We start from the raw sequence: 27436 nt of genomic DNA on the forward strand, positions 1-27436 counted from the left end.
CGTCCAAAGCATTTTGAAATGACAGGGGTTAGAGTGACTGGGCGATGGTCATTGGGACAGGTTACCCTACGTTTTTTGAGAACTGTCACGATGGTGGTGACTTTAAGGCAATGCGGGGACTGTGCTTTCAGTATATACAAAACTGAGTACACTCCTGCGAGATATCACTAAAATGTTAACAAATTCATCTATTGTCCATTAAATAATGAAGTTAGTTGATTTTGAAACCAGAAAACTTTGATTAAACCACATCGCAGCATGGTGGTGCCGTGGTTAGCACTGTTGCCTCACAGCAAGTTTCAAGTTTCAAACCTGCAGGCTGCAGAAATGCAGTTTGCCTGGGGCTTTGTTTGAGCCTTTCTATGTGGAGTTTTCATGTTCTACCCATGGGTGCTTGGGTTCTCTGTGGGTACTCCGGCTTCCCCCTACCGTCCAAAGACATGCAGGTTAGGTTAATTACAGAATTCAAAGAATAGCACCGCGCTTGGGGCAGCCTGTTACAGCAGCAGGTCAGTCTTCAGAATTTGATTTCCCTGTGTCATGATAATGACGATGTAGGATGGAAGTCAAAACTGTCTGGTCAACGAGTTATTTTCAAGTCTGTGTAACTCCATGGTTACAGCTTTTGGTTTTGTTTGTAAGTCAGTGTGAACTGAATTGGGCCAGAACTAACAATGGGCTTTTTTATTTTCTCTGCTGAGAAATGAATCAAATTACAGGTGTGACAGGGCCCAAAGAGTGCAGCAGTAGCTACAGTCATAAATTCTGTTTCAGGTTTATTAGGTTGTTCTGCACTGACACGGTTGTTTAACTTTGAGTTTGGAGCCCTAACTGTTGTGTTCATTGTCTTTGTGTCTCTCTGAAGGTGTTCGAGACGCCAGACTTTGGCTCTCACCCCCTTTTCTCAGTGGCGCAGGCAGGAGTGGAGCTGCAGCAAGTGCGTATGGCCAGCAAGGGGCAATGGGCAAAGGGTCAAATGTCACTTAATCTCTGTCTTTTTTTCATCTACCAACAAGTTGCATTGACCCAGGCTTTAAATGCTTAAATCATTGCCAGAAAGATCTCATTTATTGTCATTTTCATCACAGGGCTTAAGTTTTCATTTTCAATATACTCAAATCACTTGAATTTAATTTCATTTTGTAAGAAATCTCTTGATATGGTGCCCTGAGCTGTTGATATTGCAGTTAAGCATTCTCCGACCAGGGACAGAGCCAAAGGACCTGAATTCAATCATGCCATGATTCTGCTGTGAATTCACACTGCAGCCAACAATGACATCTGAAAAACAGATGATCTGAGTGGTCAAGGATTCCAGTATAACATGGTCAAGGATTTCAGTATAGCACTTTACACAGAGAGACTCAATAAATATGACTCTTCCTTTTCATGTGGAAATCTAAAAAATGCAGGGACAGGGTAATGAAGGCCCTGGAGCAAGTAATGAAAACAAAGATGGAAAGAAATAGAAGAAGCATTAAAGGTGACAAATGGAGAGTTGCCTGACAAAAAACACATACGGTGAAACATAAGATGGAAATATAAAAGGTAAGGAAGAGATACAAGAAAGAAAAGAAGGAAAAAAGTGAAGCCAGAATAAAGTTCTAGAATATCTTCAGTCACATCACTTTTATTCTTCTGGAAGAGTTTAAAAACGTTATGTTAAAAACAAAGAGAAGTCTCACACAGTACCTACATCTGGAGTTGTTTTTGTCAGAGAATTTTACTTCAGCATCTGAAAAAGTCAAACCAGAGGTAATGTAACATCAGGTTTAGCTAATTTTGATACTGAGGAGGTTGTAAATGTTCAAATAACATTCAGTTCATATAACTATTACAGATCACAGCTGTGTAATTATGAGCCTGTTAGGCATCCAAGAGATCAGGAACAGACTAGGGTTAGAAAGAATAACAGTCATAGAAGAGAAATCGAGGTGTTGTGTGAAGAGAACCAGCGGAAAACTGGGCAGGTCTCATGAGTGACCAGCATTGGCCTATAGATCATTACTGTGTGTGACATTTTTTGTCTTTACTGAAATCATTGTACTGACAAATTTGGAAGTTAGCAAAAGTTGGAAAACAAGACTTTCATTACACAGAGCATGCTTCCATGACCACTGCCTGGTGAAGCTGCTGCGTGCACTGAAGAAGTCTTACATGGCCTTTGCTTTGATATCAAATCCTAAACTTGACCATATCGCCAGGGAAATAATCCTCCAGTCCAAAATGATGGAAAAATTATTTGTCCCCTCTCTTCACGTGCACAAAGCGCACCCAGGCACGAAAGCTAGCAGCTTTCCTTTTCCTGCTTGGAACACTGTGGACTCCATGTCTGCAAATCTTTCCAAGACAAGAGTACATTCTGCAAATACTGTTGCACAATTAGCTTTCATATAAAGTTTTAGCATTGAAGTTTCATTAGCATTGAAGTGTCCTTCAACCAGCCACTGAACCCATGATCATTGCTGAAACATTTATTTTATGTCAAGGGAGTCAGGCCTCCGCCCATATTCCTTGTACATTTAAATACTTTTTATCTTTGTACCCACAGCAACTCATAGTGATCACCTGACGGTGTGATATTGCAACATTCCATTGCCTAATATAGAATCAAATTATTTCTGTTGAAGTCCTTGCTGTTGATTATTAGGGCCCAAGCACAAAATTGTCTGGAGCCCAACATTCCCTATACTTTTAATAGAGTGCCCTTCTGCCTGAAATGACTCATAATCGAGCAGAAATGTGGTGGAACATATTACAATTGCAATTACACAACAAAATATTAATAATATATATTTTTAACTGACCTTTACAACAATAGAAATGATTTCAAATCTGAAGTCCCAGTTCCTTCCAAAATAGTTACATTAGTGGAGGTCATGGTTAAGAGAAACCAACGTTGACTCATTTCCAACTCCATGCCAACTCCATTATTACTGTGACCACTTGAAGGGCACTGTCATTTCAGTGTAAACGTGCCATTTGTAGGGGCATTTGCTTCATATGCTTCCTTACCCAGCCCTGCACATTGTACTTGCTACTGTTTTTTGCTGGTTCTTGACCCATTATCCTCTTCCTCACTACCATTATTGCACACTATATTGCTAACCACGCCCAATAGTACACCTGTCATGTCCCTGTTGCTAGGTTGCACCTTATTAGTGGCCTCATAAGTTCGTTAGTTACATCTTGCAGTAATATTTTCTACACCATCCAATCCTTTTTCGTGTTATGTCTTGTCCCCAATTTCCACCGCTTGTATGGTCGTTGATCATACAGTAATTACTGACAGGAGATACCTTAAGACTCTGAGACCACCAGTGGCCAGACAACCACTGAATAGTCTCGAGTTTAAAAATGTCAAACGTCAAGAAAATTGGATGACCATACTAACTTAGCTTAATGCTGTGCTTTGCATCTAACACATTCTGATTCCAGTGTAGTCCAAAGTATCCTAGCAGCTAGAGCACAAGCTACACACTCTTGCACATTCTGTGTGAAAGACAGAAAAAGTCTAAACTGATCATTTTATCAAATAGTGAGATGCCACACAATTAGGTTTCTCAGTCACTACCACCAATATGGCTATCACGAGTTTCATTGTATTACCTGAAAGCTCTTTATAGAGAGGGTTATACAGGGAGCCTGAAAAGAGAAAAGGATTGATGGGGAAATGCATTAAGGAAGGAAGAAACGAGAAAAGAAACAGAAGAAAAAGATAGAATTGGAATGGGACAAAGGAGAAAGAGAGAAAAAAGGTATGAAATAAGGAAGATGTGGAGGTGACAGGAAGGGCTGGAAGTAGGGTTAGTCCAGAGTTAAGTGGCTGTGGGAGGCCATTCATGTTTTTTATTCATTATTTTGGCTACAATCATGTAGAGACAGAAGGAGGGAGTAATGGAGAGAATTTTTGTGTACTTTCTGGTAAAATCACTTAATCATATCACTTGTGATGACAAATTTGAATGCTGGCAGACAATAAGTACATTGAAGAGTGAGTGAAAGTAAACATCTGAGTATGTAAAACTTTCAGAGAGTTTGTTAATAACCAAGTAGTAAGACATACAATGCCTATAAAAAGTATTCACCCTCCTTGGATGTTTTCCCCTTTTGTTGCTTTTATACATGAAATCATGGTCAAGAAAGCCAAATTATGACTTTCTTGACAAGAAGTTGCAAAAAAAAAAGCTTCTTTCATGTCAAAGTATTTGATTTTTTTTCTTTAAATTGACCTATCAAAGTTGTAACCTTTAATGCACATTGTTTACTGTTAATACCATTGTGTTATTCAATTGTTGTGTGTAGTTTTATTGACTTTTTAAATTTAGCTTGATAGAGAGGCACCTTTTGTATAACTATAGACTGCCCTGTGTGATGGGGACGAGGTACATAGATTAGATTAGTATCCATTTCCTTAAGTACAATCTGTTATTTTGCATCTTCAGGGAGAAAAAGTGCAACTAAAGAGACCAGATGGTCAGTGAGTATATGTCTAAATCCATGTTTTTCTTTGTTAAATGTTGGAATTTTTGTCATGTTTAGTCACCCCAATCCACGCACCTTTTTACTTTGTCCACCAGGTGTCGCTGTTTTCTTTTTTCCATAACATTTTCATTATTTTTGAGATTTGTCATAAAGAGGTTTATGCTCTCCTGTCAGTTTTGATAGCTCTCTGATGTAATGTGTAGCCTGACTAAGCTAAGTACACACTGTTTGTTAGTAATGTGCCTTGTGTATTGTACTGTGCATATAAAATATTTTAAGAAAAAAAGAATATATCCCAAACAGTGCCGTTTTGCATTGTTGAGGTGAGCAGCTAAAGAGACCAGAATGGGATATACGTCTTCTGCAGGAGCAAATAAAAGCTGGAAACAATCCATTGAGTCACCAACTGTAGCCCTGAACATTCTGCCCAATACAGACTAATGAAAAAAGGCGTAATAATAATAATAAAGATTTTTTTTGTAGAGGAACATTACATTGTCAGTGCTTTCATCATTCACACCAATAATATTTTTGGAACTTTTGTGAACTGGATACAGTTACGGTAGCTTGCGACCTTTGCAAACTAAAACATTAAAATTGTCCTGTAAAAACAGATTTTTACAAAATAATGTCAATTAATTAAAAATATATAAGGTAAAGTAAATGATTGCATAAATATTCACCCCCTTCAGGTCGGTATTTATTAGATGCACCTTTGGCTGCAACCACAGCACGGAGTCTGTGTGAATATGCCTCAATCAGGCTGGCACATCTGGACACCGCAATTTTTCTCCATTCTTCCTTGCAAAACTGCTCAAGCTCTGTCAGATTGCTCGGGGATCGGGCGTGACCAGCTCTTTTGAAGTCCAGCCACAAATACTCTGGGCTTTGACTTGGCCACTCCAGAACACATTCACCTTGTTGTCTTTGAACCATTTCTGTGTAGCGTTTGCAGTGTGCTTGGGGTTGTTGTCTTGCTGGAAAATAAATCTTCTCCCAAGGCATAGTTCTCTTGCAGACTTAGTCAGATTATCCTCCAGGATTTGGCGATATTTTTCTGCATTCATGTTCCCCTCTACCTTTACAAGCCTTCCAGGGCCTGCTGCTGAGAAGCATCCCCAGAGCATGATGCTGCCACCCCCATGCTTCATGGTGGAGATGGTGGGTTTGTGGTGATGTGCAGTGTTTGGTGTTCGCCAAACATAGCGTCTAGTCTGAAGGCCAAAAAGCTCATCAGACCAAAGAACCTTCCTCCAATTGACCTTGGAGTCTCCCACATGCCTTTGGGCAAATTCCAGGCGAGATTTCATGAGTTTTCTTCAACAGTGGCTTTCTCTTTCGCCTGGTAAAGAACCCGGGCCATCTGAGCCACTGAAGCTTTTAAGTCCTTGGTGGCCTCCCTCACCAGTCTTCTTCTTGCCTGGTCACTCAGTTTGTGAGGACGGCCAGCTCTAGGCAGATTTAAACAAATGCCATACTCCTTCCATTTCTTAATGATGGATTTAACTGAACTCTGTGGGATGTCCAGTGAGTTGGAAATCTTTTTGTAGCCATCTCCTGACTTATACTTTTCAATGATCTTTTGTTTGAGTTGCTTGGAGTGTTCTTTTGTCTTCATGTTGCAATTGTAGCAGAAACACTGATGAACCAGAGAATGGACCTCCCAGACAGGTGTTTTTATACTACAATCACTTGACAACTGCACTCAGGTGATCTCCATTTCACTAATTGTGACACTGCTGGCATCAACTAGCTGGGTCTATGTTGAATTAGGTCACTTTAAAAGGGGGTAAATATTTATGCAAACACTATATTTTTAATTAATTGACATTAGTTTGTAAAAATCTGTTTTTACAGGACAATTTTAATGTTTTAGTTTGCAAAGTTCACAAGCTACCGTAACTGTATCCAGTTCACAAAAGTTCCAAAAATATTATTGGTGTGAATGATGAAAGCACTGACAATGTAATGTTCCTCTACAAAAAAAATCTTTATTATTATCATTACGCCTTTTTTCATTAGTCTGTATTGGGCAGAATGTTCAGGGCTACCGTTGGTGACTCAATGGATTGTTTCCAGCTTTTATTTGCTTCTGCAGAAGACGTATATCCCATTCTGGTCTCTTTAGCTGCTCACCTCAACAATGCAAAACGGCACTGTTTGGGATATATTCTTTTTTTCTTAAAATATTTTATATGCACAGTACAATACACAAGGCACATTACTAACAAACAGTGTGTACTTAGCTTAGTCAGGCTACACATTACATCAGAGAGCTATCAAAACTGACAGGAGAGCATAAACCTCTTTATGACAAATCTCAAAAATAATGAAAATGTTATGGAAAAAAGAAAACAGCGACACCTGGTGGACAAAGTAAAAAGGTGCATGGATTGGGGTGACTAAACATGACAAAAATTCCAACATTCAACAAAGAAAAACATGGATTTAGACATATACTCACTTGACCATCTGGTCTCTTTAGTTGCACTTTTTCTCCCTGAAGATGCAAAATAACAGATTGTACTCAAGGAAATGGGTACTAATCTAATCTATGTACCTCGTCCCCATCACACAGGGCAGTCTATAGTTATACAAAAGGTGCCTCTCTATCAAGCTAAATTTAAAAAATCAATAAAACTACACACAACAATTGGATAACACAATGGTATTAACAGTAAATAATGTGCATTAAAGGTTACAACTTTTACAGGTCAATTTAAAGAAAAAAATCAAATAGTGCATCAGCATTTTTACACACAACTTACCCTCAGCAATGCAAAACTGCACTGTGGGGCTACAGAAGCTGCAGAGGGCATTACTAAATTGTATGAGGTACAAAAGAGATGATGTTCTGGTGAAACTGTCTCTTCACCATTCTAAATTAGTACACTGGCTGGAGTAACCATAGCAACACAGTCAGAGCCTCTGTTTACAATCTGCTGAAACACCTTACCAAGCTAGCTTATTTCCAACAGCAATTGTAACACTGATCCTCCAGTGAACACTTACAAGATGGAGACACACAAGCTGCAAGGAGACTGATCCCCTCGGAACTCACGTAAACTTTGGATCACATGATCACTGATGTCTTTGAACTGTTGACATCCATGATTCCCGTTCACTGGGGTGACCCCGTGATCTGGAGCTTTTGTCTGCTATCCTGAAAAACTGACACTGTGGAAAATCAGATTAACAGTTTTATAGGGTGAAGTAGGCACAAAAGATCATCTCACATCCATTCAGCTCGCATGTTACACACCGCCATTAATTTGTCTGTGAAAATCTTGATACTGATTCTGACCCAACAATAAAAACTCAAACACATTTTTAACACCACAAACATAAAATCTAAAGGCATTTGTGTACCTGAAATAGCCATCAGGCTGGGCACACACCAACGTTTCTAGTTATAAATTAAAATGAATTCTAGAAATAATAATGTGGATCAAGTGTTTTTTTACCCAAAGATGTGCAGAGAAGTTTGCAGCATTTTTTACAGCCATGAGTATTGTCTGCAGTCCTGCTCTCATACTGTAGGCACAGTCTCCAACAATCATAATGGGAACAGTTTCTATGTAGCCTGGGTGCAAAACACAGGGATAATATATAATGATTTCCCCTGTGGAAACAATGCCCTTGGGCACAGGAGCTGTATGGACACAGAAATGCTCACGTAGACCTTGACTTTAGTAATACTTTTCTTCCTTGTTTTTCTATTTCAGACATATGCAGTACAGAGTCACTTTGGCATTCCACACTCAGAGGTAAAAAGACTTAGTAACAACTTTTCAATTTAGATGTTTTCTGTGAATGATCTTGACTCATACACACTTGTTCTTCTCTCAGTTCACAAAGCTCCATCAGTTGTCAGTGCAGCAACAGAGCCTGGCCCCCATCAGCCAATCAGCTACACAAGTTCTACCTGGTATGTCCACACGCACACACACACACACACACACACACATACACACATACACATACACATACGCATGCGCAGTCATGTTTCCATCACACTGGAGGGCATTACATTGACAGAGATTCATTCAAGAGGACTTATCCTACCCCTAACCACTGCCTGGCAAAACCTATCCCTAACAATAAGCCGAGTTTTCACTGTAAAATTATGTGATTACTTTATGGGAACTTGCCTTTTGTCACAAAAGAGAGCTTGTCCCTAAGATGCAATGTGACTGCGTAAATATATTTCCTCTCATTACATCTCATCTAACTTCTCTCCACACACATGCTCTCACATCACAGTTTGATAAACAAAGGCATTAAAACTTCACTCTTGCAAGTAAAGCAGGAGAGTCATGTAGGCTGATACAGGACTTTAGTGTGGGGACACTGAACTGACAGTAGAGGGCTGCATTGGTTACCGATGCAAATCTCACAGGAGCGGGTGGTTTGAACTTTGCTGAGGGAGGGAGCAGTCAAAAAGTAAGATGCAGGATTGTCACTTGATGAAAATGGTAGAAATAGGTTTCTTCATGTGAGGCAATGACCACCACACACAAAGTGAACGTACAAAAGTATTGGCGTCAAAATATACATTTAATTACCAAAAGTAAAAGTACTCGTTATGCAGAATTACACAAGTGGGTTGTAATTAGTAATGCATGATGTGCATTAATGTCATTTTAATATTGCAGCTGTTAAGGTGGAGCCCTTTTTCTTTTTTTAATATACTGTTGCGTTGTTTAACCTAGAATAATATGCCTACATCATGATTATTAGTTTATTTATATTTTGTTTTTAGAAGCAGAATCTGCAAAGTAACTAGTAACTTAAGTATGTAAATATGTGTAAAGTGCAATATTTTTCTTCATGCAAGAAGCATGTATCTATGTGTATAAGACCATACAAGTGCTTGTGTAGATGCTTACTTAGGTGTATATGTGTGTGTTATGCAATGGAGATTCAAAAGGCAGATTTTTCAGTTCAGTCTCTTTGCACATATTAAAGCAAACAGAAAAGAAAAAAAAGAATTAATTTTTTCATTTAAAAAACGTATTTCCATTTCAGAAAGAATTGTGTCATTACCTCGAGTTGCAATAGACATGCTCTGGCTTTAGCTTTTAAAATATACAATCCTTTCTGTTATTCACGTCACGTCAACCTCCCATTTTGTGAGAAACTTTTCAAGCACTTCAGATAAAAGATGTTGAGAATGAGATAATGAACATTATGCTGTATGATCTTTATTTTAGTGCACAGTTCTGCATTATTTCTGAGTTTTGAATGTGAGCATCCAATCGGGCTTACATGCTGATTGCAGGGAATCTTTTGTTGTAAACCTGTTTTTTTGGATTGCTAGATTTCCAAAGATTTCAGAGTTAGCTACATGCTTGTCTGAGTAACTCTACAAATTGGAACAGTGGAAAATTGGTTTCCATTGCTTTTTTGTGAAAGTCACTGCAAACACTGCATGTGCTACAGTCAGAACAATGAGACATGCCATATGCAGCCACTTTTCCAAAATTGAAGAATGTTCCTAATGCCTTTACATTTTTATCGTTACTCATAAAAACACTCATAAGCACTTAAGTGATCTGAAAGAAAAGCTTGTCATGTGACCTCCCTCTTCAGAGAGCTCAGACATTGGGTTCAAGCACATTTCAGCAAAGTTACTGTCACCAGAAGTGGATTTCTATAGGGTGGTATTTCTACTCTCACTTAAGTATCTAAGTACTTCCAAAACTGCTCCAGTGCTGCGGGTATTTGTACATGCATTGCAGACCATGAGAAATAAATCTTGGGTTAGTCGAGTCTATTCACATTTTGATCACTTCTCCCACTATGAAAGAGACATGGCCACTTTATTATGTATAACACACACATACACATACACACACACACACACACACCACTATCACACAAACATGCACACAACCTCATACATACATATTCATACACCCTCACACACAACTTCACACACATCACAGTCACGCACACACTCTTAGATATGCTGTTGTTTTAGCTTGTGTGTAGGAAGGAGGAAGGGAGGAAAGTAGAAATGGAAAAAGGAAAGGAGGAAAAGAAAGAGACACATTGTGCTGCCTTAGAAAGAGTAAAATAGAAACCCATATCAGTATTGAAATATTTTGTCATGGTAAGCTGTTCTCTACATTAATATTATTTCTCTCTTGAACCTAAAGCTTCTTTATCCCCCTCTTTTCACATCCCTTCTTTTTGTCCTCCAGTTTTGCTTTTTCCAACTTGTCAGCTACATGTATTTGTGCTTGCCTGGTGTAACTGTGGAAAGTGGCCACTCATTCAATATAACTTACTACTCTCTCCTCTCTGTCTCTGTCTCTTAGGAGGGATGGACACCAATTCACAAACCACATCTCAGGAGCTCCTCATTCCAAACGATGTAAGTACTGGAGATGAACTGCATATAAATCTATTATTGATTATCTATATTGAAAAAAATTACATATGTTGGTTAATGTCAGATATTTAAGCTAGGATTCTAGAAAATTAGCTTTTGGATTAGCAGTTCTTACAGTTTACAAAGTAGACTGGTAAATAGATATATCTATTGACTATAGCAAATATCTAGTAAACGATATGATAGTATCGTAGCAATAATAAAGGTTTTGTAACATAATGCAATGTTGATGTGTTCGTTTCCATAATAACGGTCGATGAGGCTCATGGATAATGACACCACTTCCGCAATGAAAAAATGGATTAAAAACTTGACTGTGTTTAAAATTGAGGAGGAAATAATTCAAATTGATGGCCTTAACGATAGGCTGCTGTATTGTTGAGTTATCAAGGACATTGTATTTTTATGTTGAGAAATGTTTAACAAGAGTGTTGACAATGAGCAATATCGGAGCTTCTTCATCTCCGTAGAAATAGTCGAGCCGCTTCCTCTATTAAAAATTGACACAACAACTGACACAGACACATGATTTTTCAGAATGGAAGGGAAAATAAATCAAAATGGATGGTTAGCATTAACCGGTTGATGTGGACTGGTGAAATAAGGAAAAGAAAACAAGATTAAAAAATCTCAAGATTAAATGTTGAGTAATGTCAATCAATCGATTTTTATTTATATAGTGCCAATTCATAACAGTGGTATCTCAAGACGCTTTCCATAAAGAGCAGGTCCAGACCACAACAAAAACAACAAATAACAACCAAAATAATAACAGCAACTGACAATAGGAATATGACTATAACAAGCAGTATGTACAGTGCGGACCTGGAAGGGCCAATGCTGGGCATAAGGGCGCAAAAGAAATCTTCAGTACTGCGCATGCGGGAGGGATAAACCCAATAGCGACAGCTCTTAAAGGGCGAAGCCTATACGAAATAGAAGCAGAATCCTGCAACTTTGCTACTCTGAGGGACTCCATGATACGTGACCAGATTGTTTTTGGCGTGGAGGATAAAAAAGTCAGAACGGCTACTGCGGGAAACGAAACTGGCTCTGGACAGAGCTGTAAAGAACCTGCCATGTAAGTGAGCTCTCCCAAGTGCATGTTAAGACATTCAGTGAGAGGATGGCGGACGTGAGTGTCTGTGCTGTCTCCAGCCAAAGCTCCAGCCACGGGAAAAGGCGCTCACAGACACAGCGACCAGATGATGACATGTTCAACTGCAAGCGCAAGCTATAACAGTGCCCAGCCTTTGGTAAGCAATGCTCTAAATGTCAGGGCAATAACCATTTTGCTAAACAGTGCTTCTCAAAAAGGAAGGAGAAGATTGTAAAATCAATAAACATTGCAGAGGACATTGATTTAAGTGAGACATTTCTTGTTGGCTTGGTGAATCATGAAAATGAGGCAGAAAAAGAAACGATTAAAGAAGACAAATGGATAGCACCACTAGTAATAAATGGGACTGAAATAACAATGCTGGACACTGGTGCCAAAGCAAACTTGATTGGTATGTCTTACATCAAAGCAATGATAGAAAAGCCAAAAATACAAAGAAAAACAGTCGAGTTAAGAAGCTGCACTGGACAGAGAATCAACAGTTTAGGCACATGCAGATTGAAAGTAACAGCGAAGAACAAGGTGCATCACCTATTCTTCTGTCGTTCCCGAAGGAATGGATTCACTGCTAGGTGACAGGTGAAGCCTGTGAAGATTTGAATCTTGTGAAAAGAGTGTACTACATCAACATAGCTGAGAGTGCACGAAATGACTCTACTGACGGTATAGTGCAGACATTTTCTGATGTGTTTAAAGGGTTTGGTGTGCTACCCTTCACATACAAAATCCAACTGAAAGAAAATGCAAGAAGAGTTCCATCACCACTCAAAGATCGGCTAAAGAAAGAGCTGGACAGAATGACAACACTGGGAGTAATAAGAAAAGTTGAAGAACCGACAGACTGGGTAAACTCCATGGTGTGCGTGAATAAAAAGAAAATGGTGATCTGAGAGTTTGCATGGATCCCAAAGATCTCAACAAGAACATCAAACGTGATCAGACACCCAAGCGTGAAGAAATCACAAGTGAGATGGCAGGTGCCAGATACTTCTCAAAGCTTGATGCATCTCAAGGTTTTTGGCAACTGAAACTGGATGAAAGCAGCACAAAGTATTGCACTTTCAACACGCCATTCGGCAGATATTGTTTCCTCGGACTGCCCTTTGGGATCATATTGGCATCAGACACCTTTCACAGAGCGATGGAGCACATCATTGAGGGAGTGGATGGTGTCTAGGCCTATGTTGATGACATTATAGTCTGGGGCTCCACAGTTCAAGAGCACAATCAAAGGCTAACAACAGTACTGGAACACATACAAAGGTATGGACTGAAGCTCAACAAGAGCAAATGTCAGTTTGGAGTTCAAGAGGTTGTTTTCCCTGGAGACAAGCTCTCTGCACAAGGTGTACAACCTGACCAAGAAAAAATCAAAGCCATACAAGACATGCCAAGGCCGAAAGACAAAACAGGCATGCTACGCGTGATGGGATGGTTAACTTCATTGGTAAATTCATTCCTAACTTATCTGCAAAGACATCCTGCATATGTGAGCTCCTGCGCTAAGAGAATGAGTTCAAATGGACAGCAAACCATGAGCAGGAGTGGAAAACACTCAAAAAGACACGCACAACAGCACCTGTGTTGGCATTCATTGACACAACAAAGAAAATAAAGTTGTCAACAGATGCTTCCAAGGATGGAATAGGCGCAGTGCTTCTGCAAGTTGAAGATGAACACTGGAAACCAGAGGCCTATGCATCCAGGTCCATGACAGAAACTGAATGCAGATATGCTCAGATTGAAAAGGAGTGTCTTGGGTTCGTGTTTGGCCTAGAAAAGTTCCACAACTACATATACGAGCTACCCACCTTCACAGTGGAGACAGATCATCGTCCACTAGTCTCCAGCATCAAAAAGAATCTAAATGAGATGTCACCAAGGATTCAGCGTCTCATGATGAAATTGCAAAGATATGACTTTGAGCTGATCTACACGCCTGGAAAGCACCTGGTCCTTGCAGATGCTCTCTCACGAGCACCCACAGTGAACAATGTGAATACCACTAAGGAGGAAGTGCAAATTCATGTCAACATGATATCAGCTGCACTTCCTGTATCAGACACAAAGTCCAAACAAATAGCTGAGGAAACAGCAAAAGACACAGAACTGCAGAGTGTCATCACAAACTTGCAGAATGAATGGCCTGTAGGATCCTGTCCACTTTTCTACCACATCACAGGTGAGCTGAGTGTAATTGATGGACTGTTATTGAAACAAGACAGAATTGTCATTCCACAAACACTGAGACAGGACATTTTACAGGGAATCTATGAAGGTCATCTTGGTGTCGAGAAATGTAAAAGACGGGCAAGAGACAGTGTTTTCTGGCCTGGAATAAACAGAGACATTGAAAGACAGATAAACAAGTGTGAAACATGCCAGACACACAAAAACAAGCAGACCAAAGAGCCAATGGTAGTGACAGTTGTGCCACCTGTACCATGGTACAAAGTAGGAATGGATTTGTTTCACTTCAAGGGCAAAAACTATTTAGTGGTCATACTACTACTACTACTACTACTACTACTGAAATGGCACTGCTGACAAGTACATCAACCTGTGTCATAACACATGCAAAATCCATCTTTGCCAGACATGGTATTCCAAACACAGTAGTGAATGACAATGGACCCTGCTTCGACAGCAAAGAATGGCGAGAGTTTGCACAGCAGTATCACTTCTAGAATGTGACCTCAAGTCCACATTATCGTCAATAAAATGGAAAAGCTGAGAAAGGAGTCCACATTCTCAAACAACTCTTTAAAAAGGCTGATGACAGTAACTCAGATCCATATCTTGCTCTACTCAGCTACAGAGCATCACCCCTTGAGTGTGGACTATCACCTGCTGAACTACTCCTGAATCGAAAACTGCCAAGTTACTCGAAACAAAAAGAGCACCCAAAGCTGAAACAAAAACTACAACAACAAAAGATGAAGCAGAAGTCATTCAATGACAAAACAGCCAAGCAGCTTCCATTACTGTCATGTAGTGACATACTCAGGATTGAAGGTCCTGATGGATGGAGAACAAAAGCCACTGTTCTTGAAGAAGTTGCACCAAGATCATTCACAGTGAGCACTGAAGAAGGACAAATCCTCAGAAGGAATCGTTGCAGTCTTTTGAAGACACCAGAAGCGCCCAGTGAATCACACACCGAGTCTGAGTCAGCGTTTTCACCACACACTGACTGTAACAACAGCACACAGACTCCAACTCAACCTGCAGTCAGAAGATCTGCAAGGGAAATCAGAAAACCTGACTTGTAACGTGAGATTTTAACATAAAAAGAAAGCAGGTTGAAAAGTCCATGTTGGTTTGTTCATGCTGAATATATTGAAGCCAGATGTTATGACATGGTTGAAAATGTAAAAAGAAATGTAAGGTTAATAATTGCTGACACAGTACTTGTTTGTTATTACCTTAAAGAAAGGGGGATGTGATGATTAGATAGCTTAACACTCCGACCACTAGGTGTCACTATGGCTACACAGGGGTTAAGAAAGGTGGTGGTCTGGTAGGAACCAAAAGAAAGTAGAGGAGACATGATCAGGCACGAGGTAACGTTTGTATGTTGGATTAGTAGTTGTTCCATATGGCAATAAAGTTATGAGTTGAACTGGAAACCAACTGCATTCTTGGAACACAGTGCTCTAGTGGGGTAGTACAGGAGAAATATGATCTCTTCTGCTAGGTCTCATTAGTACACGAGCAGCAGCACTCTGGATCAGTTGGAGAGACTTTAAGGACTTGAGGCAGCCTGATAATAACGAGTTGCAATAGTCCAACCTTGAAATGACAAATGCGTGGACTAATTTTTCTGCATTATTCATAGACAGGATGGGCCTGATTTCAGCAATATTACGGAAAAAGGCAGTCCTGGAAATGTGTTTTATGTGGGAGTTAAAGGACAAATCCTGATCAAAGATAACTCCCAGATTCCTTACAGTGGTGCTGGAGGCCAGAGTAATGCCTGTATCTATATTGTTGGAAAATGTGTCTCTAAGGTGTTTTGGGCCAAGCACAATAACTTCAGTTTTTACAGAAAACTGCTTGTCACACAGAACTTTATGTCCTTAAGGCAGACTTGGAGTTTAGTCAATGTAGCAGTTATTGTTAAAAAGCATACATAAAATGAGAAATAATAACACAGCTTCTGTGCTCCCATGTCCTAGAGAAGACCTACTGACAGGAAAGAAGACGTCATGCAGACACAAAAAGATAATCCCATATAAATACATTAGTTTGAAATTCTGCTCACGGACACAAAAAGAGAGACACAAATTCATATATTAAATTTCTGGACTGTTTTCGATGCCAATGCTGTTTTTGTGTTTGTAACCAGGATTACAGAAAAACTATTGGCCCAATCTTCATGAAACCTGGTGGTGTCCAAGGAAGAACTTTTAAAGCGGATCAGGATCCAACTCATGAATAAACAATTAATAGCCCTAGTGGATGTCCCCTCCCAGTGCCCTTCTAATATCTGGTGTTTTTATTTTTACAGATCACAAAATACTTACAGTATATATCTTAAACATGGAGAGTCAAAGGTGTAGGTAGGTGTAGGTAGGCTCAGGAGTCCATCCATCTGTAAAAAAGCAAGGTTTATTAAGGTAATAATATTCAGTTTTTGTAGTTGTTGAAAGTGACTGAGAAGAGTTCATTCAAATTGTTTCTAATATTTAGTCCACCCCTCTATATCAATTGTGATGGACACATGTTTAATTACATCTGTTTAAGTGAGCATAAGGTGACAGGGAAATGGATGTTAGAGTGCCTTTATTGTCAACACTTCTACACTTTTTCCTGTAGCACCATCAATAGATCACTTGTTTTGTGAAATATCTCAACATTTACTGGATGTATTGGCACAGTTTTTTTTACTGCTGTTCATAGTTCCCAGGCACTGAATTGATGAATCCTAATGAATTGGTGATCATCATACTTTTCTCTTTAGAGCCACCATTTACGTTTGTTCTATTTTTGTAGTTTTGAATGAAATATCTCAACAACTGTTAAAATGCTTGCTCATTTTTGAAAAGTATGTTGAATAAGAATTTACACAAAATAGACACAAAAAATCAGCACACACTCATTTAAATGGAGAGAGGTTAATTGCTACATAGGCTGACAGACACACAGAAAGACCTGATAACTGACTGTTCTAAGAAAAGTACCAACAACAACGTGACAGCAAAAACATTTATTGAAAATACAGTCTTCACTTAAAAATGTTTCTATTCCTAATATTCTGTCTTATCCTCCCTACAGCTGATTGGCTCAATCATTGGTCGCCAGGGCACCAAGATAAATGAGATACGGCAGGTGTCAGGGGCTCAGATCAAGATCGGTAGTCAGACTGACAACACCAGTGACCGTCATGTCACAATCTCCGGCACACCGATAGCCATCAACCTGGCTCAGTACTTGATCACTTCATGGTAAGCATCCAAACTGAAAGGGAAGGATCTGGGAACAACAACTGCCGTCTGTCACAATGCCTCAAAATCTACCTCAGAACCACATGATGTCAAAATACATGCATACAATACTCAGTACAAACTTTGCTACTAATGTCAGAACTGACAGGCAAACAAGACAAAGCAAATATTTCTCTTTCAATAACTTCCCTCATAAACCAGGAAACCAGGAATTCAAATGTATTATATTTCCTTGATAGGTGTTTTCTTCCTGAAAGTCTGATAACTTTTTTTAATTAACACTCTGAGTCGAGACCACAGACAATATTAGTCTGTCAAGTTTTCTTCCTGAAATTATTATGCGTAATCAATTCATGCACTTAATTGCTGATGATGATGAAGTAAAAACATGTAGCACAAAATTCACCATTTGCATTGCATTTGCGATGGTCACCAACAATACAACCCTAACAATACAGCCATCATTACATGTAACCATAACACAGGGTTGTCACTATTTATGGTCAGTGTTGGAGGAATATTCAGATAATTTACTTAAGTAAAAGTACCACACTTAAGAAATACTCTCTTACAAACTCTGGAATTAATGAAAATGTGTGTAAGTATTATCAGGAAAATGTCCTTTGGGCGAGAGGCGGGGTACACCCTAGACAGGTCGCCAGTCAATCACAGCGCTGACACATAGAGACATAAAACCATTCATGCTCCCACTCACACTTATGGGCAATTTAGAGTCACCAATTAACCTAACCTGTATGTCATTGGACTGTGGGAGGAAGCCGGAGTACCCGGAGAAAGCCCACGCAAGCACAGAACATGCTGGGTCAAAGCTGGATTCGACCTGGAACCCTCTTGCTGTGAGGCCCGGTTGAACATGATTCTGTTTAATATTAGGGCAAATCTGGGTGATATTGATTTTATATTATTAATACGTTTCATTTTTATGTAGCCAATTATGAATTTCCTGCAGAATCTGACACACAGCAGTAACATGGCTTGGTATCATGATGGCAGCAAGGGGAATTTAACTTTTTATTTTTTTGTTTTTATCATGGGTTGAATTGGGCAACATTGCAGCACAAGTGCACTCACCACATAGTAATAGTAATTTATCGCATTTATCGTGAGTCATTACAAGATAAATAGAAATTAAGCTCTACATTTACTGCAGAGAACAAGTTAGTTTCTCCTTCATCCACCTATGTAATTCGTCCACCCATGTAATCAGGATCTCAACATAAGAGACACAGATTGCAAGGCAGTTTTAAAACAAGTTAGTGAATATGCAAATTCATGATTGGACATGAGCAAATTGATTTAATCACTGTGTGCCAGATTAAAACCCAGGCATGGACATAAGAGTGAAACAAACACACATCACAAGTCACAGTCACAAGAGACACCATCCAGATCACAGTGGTTTTCACATTTCAAGTCGTTGCATCATCAGAAACACATGACGTACACACCAGTGTTGTTCAATCCACATTACCAGTTATTTTAAATTCTAGGCAAGACACTCAATATTCCATAAATGGAATGAAACACGTTTATATATTGTATCAGGGTATAGTGTGCAAAAACTTTTTACCATCAGCATTTTTGTATAATATCCTACTTTGTTAAGCTGTGCATAACACATGCTCCTGCTGAAAGGAATTCACATGTACAATTATACAGTTCACAGTTTAGACCAAACAGTTTAAATATCATTACAATTTCTCCATGGCCATGGAATGACTGTGGATTCTTCAGTCCAGCCTGTCAAGCATCGACCATGTAATATGAGACATATTCATAAGACCCAAAACCAGGATTTTTTTGTTAAGTTATGAAAGAATGATACTATTTGTTTGACTTAACCTATGCAACTAATGAAGCCTTCACATAGGATAAGATAAGATATTCCTTTATTAGTCCCACAACGGGGAAATTTACAACATTACGGCAGACAGGAGGAGATATAAAAAATTATGAACATATAAAAAAAAGAGGGGGGAGAAAAAGTATTGTGTAGTGAGTTAAAAGATGAATAAATATATTGCACAGAATGAGGTTGTTGCACATTGGTGTACATTGTCATGCCATTATTTGCCATTAGTGAGTTTTTTGTGCATGTGTGGTCTTCTTGGAGCAGTGCTGGTTATAGAGTCTGACAGCTGTCAAGAGGAAGGACCTGCGCTATCGCTGCTTCACACACTTGGTGGAGGAGTCTGTTGCTGAAGGAGCTCTCCAGTGTTGTCAGTGTGTCCTTCATGGGGTGGGAGTCGTTCAGTCTCATGGATGATAGCTTTGCCATCATCCTCCTCTCTCCCACCACCTCCACTGGGTCAAGGAATCAACCCAGGACAGAACTGGCCTTCTTGATGAGCTTGTCCAGTCTCTTTCTGTCCACAGCTGTGATGCTGTTCTCCCAGCGGAGCACTCCATATAAAATGGCTAATGGCACAACAGAGTCATAGAAGGTCTTAAGGAGTGCCCCCTGCACTCCAAAAGACCTGAGCCTCCTGAGCAGATAATGTCTGCTCTGCCCTTTCTTATAAAGTGCATTTGAGTTGTCATCTCAGTCCAGTTTATTGTGTAGGTGAACACCCAGGTACTTAAGATATCACCATCTTAATGTCCGTTCCCTGGATGCTCACTGGAACCACCAGTTCTTTGGTTTTCCCCGCACTGATCCGGAGGTGGTTCCTCTCTGGCATTAGCTCCTCCTTATCAGGATTAATCCACGGCTTGTTGTTGTAAAAGCACCATAGAGTCCTGGCAGGCACAGTGTTTTCTACACAAAAGTTGATATAGTCTGTTATGCAGTTTGTGAGACTGTCAATGTCCTCTCCGTGGGGATCACAAAGTTCCTCCCACACAGTTGTGTCGCAACAGGATGGGAGGACGGGTCTGTATTTCCTCCTGGCACGGTGCTCAACCCTTCTCTGGGGCAGCACCGCTGTGTTACGGTGCTCCAACAGCTGATCCCTACTCTAAACAACTGGGCCATTGCCACTCACGGGGTCCCCATGGTAGTAAAAAGTGCAAAAAAACAGCAGAAGGGCCAAAGCAACCATGAAGACTTTGGGCTGCATACTTTAACACCTTCTGATAAAAAAAAACAAACAATAAAATAACACTAAAATAAGTAGTTAGATAACCCAAACGTAGGAAAAAGCAGGAGGAAAACTCACAGTCACTCATGCGGGCCATCTTGCCACATGGATGGCAAAATCTAGTAAGAATATTTGTCATCATTTGTAGTATACAAAGAGACTAATTACAGCTAAAAACTACACAACCCTCACTCCTCCACTGTCTTTAACTACAAACACTTTCACCTGAAGTAGGAAAGTAAAATTCAAAACTTGATGGAAAACTTTACACCACATTCTATTTTTTTTATTAGAGGACTTCAAGTTACTGATTGAGGCCAATACAAAATGGTATGATAGAAACACAACATAGTTTTCGTACAGATATTGTGGTGTAATCAGATATATGCCAAATAATGCAAGAACACAAATTGGTGTAATTCCATACATTTCAATCTTGTTGATTAGAAAGATTACTATATAAAAGAATATTGATGTAACAATGATGTACCAACATTCGTAACACACCCCTAGTGCAGACAGACTTGAGAGAGGGAATATATGCTGGTTTGTTTATATTAAATACAGAAATAAAAGTGCTGCAAGCTAAACCACATCCTGGTGTCTGCCTGTGTCTCTGGCTGCAACCTGTAAAGGACTTGATGGTGGTAGATGCTAATCTCTGTAATTTACGTTATTAATATTGGAATGCCTTTTATCATACGACAACAGTTTGATCAAATTGAAAAGGCTGAACAGATGACATGATTTTCAACGGAATGAAGGCGAAAACATGTACAACCATTTGCCATCATTACCCAGACTACACTGTGATACATGCAGTGGCAAGTGATTTTTTTAGATTGTGTTTTTATTTATTTATTTAAACAATCTATACCGCAAGGTCTTAAGTGCATTTAGGACGTGTCCAACTCTCTTTTGCTAGCTCGTCTGGAGGGACAGATTGAATAGAAGAAAGGTCCTTGCCACAAATGCAGCTAAATACTACAAAGTAAACAACATCGTGTTACTCACACAAAGTATGTGGTCGCATTTTTTTCAACTCACTGTAATCCTTTATTTTGTATAAGTGATACAGTGTATATTAAGGTAATAGTGATAGGGATAGAATACCGGCTAGGAGTGACACAGGGAATGAAAAGCAGGACTTGGAAGCCCCCTTGTTCGTTCACCTGTCCTGCATGGACGGACAGAAACCTGGCAATACCATCAACATCTGCTTTTCTGAACTCTAACCTACACAGACATCTCTGCATGTTTTTCATTATATTCTCCCCTGCCACCATGTGCATGTGCACTGGAGAGGAAATGCAAGAGTTTCACCCCAAATCCAAAGTGAAGCCATGTCATCAATTACCTTTATGGGTGTAACAACTTTTGCTCCATGTTGCTGAACTGCGTAAAGATGGTTTTATTCTTTTAATGGGGTCTAAAATATGAAATCAAATTAATACAATTAAATAATTAACCAGTTAATAAGTGGCAATGAAGTGCAGCTCACTGCCTCATGTTTATTTGCAATCACAGACTCTTAATTTCATCCGGCCGGTAGCGCAGTGGATAATTGCGCATGCCATCGGCCTGGGGAACCCAGATTTGACTCCCTCCCAGTCCCGGCTACCAAAAATGGGCGAGGGTTGCGTCAGGAAGGGCATCCGGTGTAAAAAACTAACCCCAAAATCTACGACCCCGGACCCCGGAAGGGAGCAGCCAGAAAAAGGACAACAACAGTGATAGGGATAGAATAGTGAAGTACCTCAAGTCTGTTTTTGTGTTGAAAATGACATAACATTGTTATTTCGGCAAACCAACTAGATGATCAGCAGCAGGTTTTCTCTTCTTCATTATTTTTCCTGTTTTACAGGTAAGTTAAACGTACTAAAGTAGAAAAGTATAGTGAGAATAGTGAATTGGTATCTCCTGTGTTTTTGTTTTAAGCTGTGTATACTATGTAGCGTATAGTTTGTTCTGTTCACCTGAGCTACTCCGGCTCCGCCGTTGTGAGTGTGGAAAATGGCAGACATTATTTCCATTAGAATCAACTTCTGGTTCTAAAATATGTGTCATGTGGCTCTGAGGTCATTCATATAAATGTAATTTGAATGCTAATATGCTACTTTTAACTGCTATCCATGGTGGGCATGGAAAAAGGTTTACTTTCCTTCATAATGAGCCATAATATCAGTAGGATGGATTCATTTCTCTATTTGTTTATAGACAGTGTTTATAAGTGTGTTTTACTTATAGCTTCATAGTTAGGATCAAATGACAAGATTATACAGGGAAATAATGGATCTGACGTGACTTGACATAAAAAGAGTAATGACATTCATGCCCAAATAATATAAGTTTAAGGTTTATAAATGCTTCTTTGCAGTGTAGACTGCAAAATAACACGCTGAAATTGGCCAATAACCTCTCAATCATCTCTCATCTTACATTTTATGTCCAGCTCATCATTTCACTCTCAGCTATTACAGCTAAAATAATGATGATAATAACGCTATCTGTCACATTCATCTTCATTTTGTTTGTTGTACATTTTGTTTCCTTTTTGGTAAATAAATTACATCTGTCTGTGTTTTTTGTGCAGCTGAAATGTCAGCCACATGCTGTTGTAGTAGCTGGCTAGCTAGGTAGTTGCTGTGTCAGGGCTTTACACCATGTATGTGTGTATCTGTTTTTATTATTTCAGAGGCACTGGATTACTTACACATATCATGTGTATTTTTAACATGATATCAACATTTTATATTTGATATATCATGGTTATCATCAATACTGGTATATCATATCACCTTTTTAAACACACACTCACTTTTACAATGTTTTTACCATGTCTACCATCAGTGTATTGTCTGTCCACTCATTATTATATTATACAATTGTGCCACTCTAATGCATAAGTTGGAAGTTTGCCCATCAGCTCAAATTCAGTCGGTTGATTTGTGGGTTTGGCAGTGTGAATTGGCTCTTATAATGGGTGGTATTAAAAAATCCTGACTTGCGCATCACTAACACATACACACAGTACACGCCATAGAGCAGAATTAAAGTGGGTCACATTGTTTACCACAAAATGTTTAGGAAATTGATTACTCACCAAAAACTGTTTTATTTCTAGCCCAAAAAGTAAAGCTATGCAACATGTGATTTCAAGACTATTATGTTTAATGAAAGGTGGTGGACAGTTCCTAATACCTGCAGAATAAATGCAAAGGTCTGTCATCAAATGTCATTATCCAGATAATGTATCCCAATCCATTTTTATTCCCAGGTCATTAAATATTGCAGATTTCTCACTCCCCTTGGCATCCAATACTAATGCACAAGGCACCCATTTGTGGCAATTTTAGACGCTCAGAGCTACTGCTTTACCTACCCCTGGGTCCCCTGGGATAATCTGTAATTCATTTGTGATTTAAAAACAAAAAATCCTAAATCTGTTTTTTGTTTCAAAACTAAAATGGAAAGAATCAAAAAAATAAAAAAACAACCAAAAACATTTTTTGTTTTTGCCAATTGCTTTTATCGTTATTCCTTTTTGATTGAAGAACGAAAGGCCTAAAACAAAAAACGGAAGTCATATGGTTTTTGGTTTTATGTCTCCAAACCAAAAACGACAGTCCTGTTTTGCTTTTTGCAGGTGGGCTGACCGAAAGTGAAGTGTAACAAATTCAAAATCAATCTCAATCAATCAATCTGTATTTCTATAGTGCCAATTCATGGCAGTGTTATCTCCATAAAGAACGAATCAAGACCAAACTCTTTAATTAAGAGAGAGACCCAACGATTCAGGAATTCAAAATTAAGGATTCAAGAATCCTTAAAGGATCCAAGAGGACAGAATAGAATGGTAAAATTTTTTCAGTCTTTCCCACAGTTATCCTACTGAAAATATTATGATATCATTTTATATGATTAAAGTCCAACCAAAAGATTGGAATTTTTTTGTCTATAAGCTTCAACAAACAAACAAGAAAAAACTCAATGTGTTCAATAGACAGTGAGACAGTGGTTCAAAACTTCTGACTTAACCTTGAAACAACAACTTATGTACTTATATAGAAAATATTTGGTGACAAATTAGGTGGAAAATTTGACATTCATAGCTATGAAGACCACACAACCATACATCCTGTCACATCAGTGGGGAAATACCCCTGCTGGATATCTGTGGTTATAAATCACAAATACATTGAGGTAAGAGTTCTGATTATTTGTTTAGATATAGGTCACATCAAACTTTGAACCAGAGACCTTTCATATATAGAACATAAATCTTTGTTGCATGCAATCACAGTGGTGAGAGAGAGATGTGTGCTGGATGTCTGTGGCTAGGACCATATCGCTGCTTAGCGTTGAAAGGAAGATGTGTTTCAGTAACGTAGCCCAGTGACTGAGAGAGTATCTCCTGAATAAACTCCTCTGTGCAGAAGGGAGGGATCCCAGGTTTTCCAGACTTCCTTGAACACAGCAGAGTGGTAACAGCCACTGAGAGGCACAGCTGATTAGAGAGACATGAGAAGGGAAAGGAGACCTTGCTGTGCAAGGCATATGGCTCCATTCCACACAAACTAGTGGAGATGGCACTGCTGCGGCACCATCTCCCGAGCAACATTAAGAGCCATATAATGGATTATTATTGCAATTTCAATCTGAGATTCATATCTGGGACTATCTCAACTGAGTGGCATCAACTGGAGAGCAGATTATCACAGAATGCACCATCTCAGTTATTATCTTCTCCCTTGCTATGAACATGCTAGTCAAGTCAGCTGAGGTGGAGTGCCGAGTTACTGGGCTAAGTAAACAAGTCTGGAAGTCAAGCAACCCCCATTAGAGCTTTTCATGAATTACATGACTGTAACAACCTCATCAGTTCCAAGAAGCAAATGGATCCTTCAAGCTTGGAGAGATTGATAACTTGGGCTATGATGTGTTTCAAGCCAGCAAAATCCAGGTCCTTGGTTCTGAAGAGAGGGAAGGTCCACCTATCGCGCGGAGGTACCCAAATCCCATTTGTCATTGAAAAGATTTGTAAAGAGCCTTGGAAAAATCTTTGACTCCACGCTAAAAGATGTTGCTTCCATCACCATCCACCAACCAAGACCCCTGGAGGGCTTCCCTAGATGAGCACATGTTCTGGAAGTTAAGGGTGGACCTGGGAAGGTAGCTCAGATTCCTGACAGACGTGCTGTTTTCTGAAACATTGTTTCAGAGCATGGATGGAGGACGTCAGCAAGAGGAGGAAGGCAAAATACTCAGAGCTAGTGGAGAAATGCCACAGAAATGCACATGTCTGGCATCAAAGTCAGAGGGGCTTTGCAAGAAAATCACTGTGCAAAGCCTACAGTCTCCTGGGCATCACTGGGCACCAATAGCGGAGCCTCAGAGGTTACAGAAAAGACTTCAAGGTGGCAGTGGATCACAAGGGTCAAGCTGTAGTCAAGCTGTGGACACAGGCTCGGAACTGATCACCTGGGTGAGGGGGTCTGCAGTTGAAATACCCAAAAACCCCTAGGACCCCAGGTACTATCACTGATGATGTGTCCAAGTGCATTACTAGATGTATGTTGATACCATGGTTAGAAGTCTCGATTACATTGCAGTAATAGTTATGCACATTCATTAATTAGAAGTTTTATCTGTAGTCTATCTATAATGTATATGGTTGTGTGGTCGGCATGGCTATGAATATCAAATGTTTTTAACCAAATTTTTCACGCCAATATTTCCTGAACAATAACCCTAAAGTACATAAGTTGTTGTTTCAAGGTTAAATTAGAAGTTTCGAACCACTGTCTCACTAAACACTTTTTCTTGTTTGTTTGTTTAAAGTTTATTGAAAAATAAAATTCTTGAAATTCCAAACTGGGATTTGGATTTGACTGTCGTTTTTAATCATGTGAATTGATTGAATATTTTCAGTAAAGATAACTGTGGAAAAGATTGAAGATTTTACCATTCGCACATTTTCAAAGTCCTACCTAGAGTGGGTTTTGAACCTAAGATCATCAACACATCAGATAATTGTCTTATCCATTTCACTATGGAGCCAAGTGCCAATAGGCGTTTAAATGGCATCAGACGGCATGTACGTGACACCTGATGGCAGTTGTCATTAAAATAACACCTGACGGCGTTTATAATTACAACAAAACGCCGTGGGAATTGGGACTACTTGGGGCCTTCAGGTTTCATGTGTTTGCATAATGTTACACTTTTATAGAATGGCTATTCTATTCTCTTTTTGAATTTGTTACACTTCACTTCTGGTCTGCCCACTTGCAAAAAGCAAAATAGGACTGACATTTTTGGTTTGGAGACATAAAACCAAAAACCATGTGACTTCTGTCATTCATTTTAGACCTTTCATTTTTCAATCAAAAATAATAATGATAAAAGGAATTGGCAAGAACAAAAAACAGACCGTTTTTGGTCCGTTTTTTGTTTTTGACACCAAAAACATTTTTTTCCATTTTGGTTTTGAATTTTTTTTTTTCGTTTTTTAAATTACAAATTAATCAGGGATTATCCGATAATACCCAGACCACCCTTCACTGGACTATCACTGGGGGGTTGCAGTGGTATTTGACGACTTGGCAATGAGAACAGGATTATATGCCTTTTTTGCTATAATCTTTCCCAAGTCATCATGCTGACACTGAAAAATGTATCTCTTGAAAAATGAATTGGCAAAAAACATTATTGACTTCTTATTGATGCTATTGATGATTGAGTATTTAAAAAAAATGTTTATTTAGAGATTTGAAGTTCCACATGGTCCACAGGTCTCTCTAATAAGCTGAAAAATAATAGTGGGGATTTGTAGGATCATAAGTTAAATGGACATTCAACAACTCTTGACTAAAACTCACTGGAG

The 27436-nt window shown here is 39.2% G+C and overlaps 1 protein-coding gene across 1 annotated transcript in view; it reads left to right on the plus strand.

Moving 5' to 3' along the window:
• Window positions 1-27436, plus strand: part of pcbp4 (poly(rC) binding protein 4) — a 56289-nt gene that overhangs the window by 27817 nt on the left and 1036 nt on the right. The window contains exons 8-12 of the mRNA XM_070843955.1: window positions 866-937; window positions 8211-8252; window positions 8335-8413; window positions 10809-10864; window positions 17280-17449. Coding sequence (XP_070700056.1) covers window positions 866-937; window positions 8211-8252; window positions 8335-8413; window positions 10809-10864; window positions 17280-17449 — 419 coding nt within the window. The remainder of the gene's footprint in view (window positions 1-865; window positions 938-8210; window positions 8253-8334; window positions 8414-10808; window positions 10865-17279; window positions 17450-27436) is intronic.

Source organism: Pempheris klunzingeri, chromosome 2, assembly GCF_042242105.1.
Source record: "Pempheris klunzingeri isolate RE-2024b chromosome 2, fPemKlu1.hap1, whole genome shotgun sequence".
In the NCBI taxonomy this organism is placed as follows: domain Eukaryota; kingdom Metazoa; phylum Chordata; class Actinopteri; order Acropomatiformes; family Pempheridae; genus Pempheris; species Pempheris klunzingeri.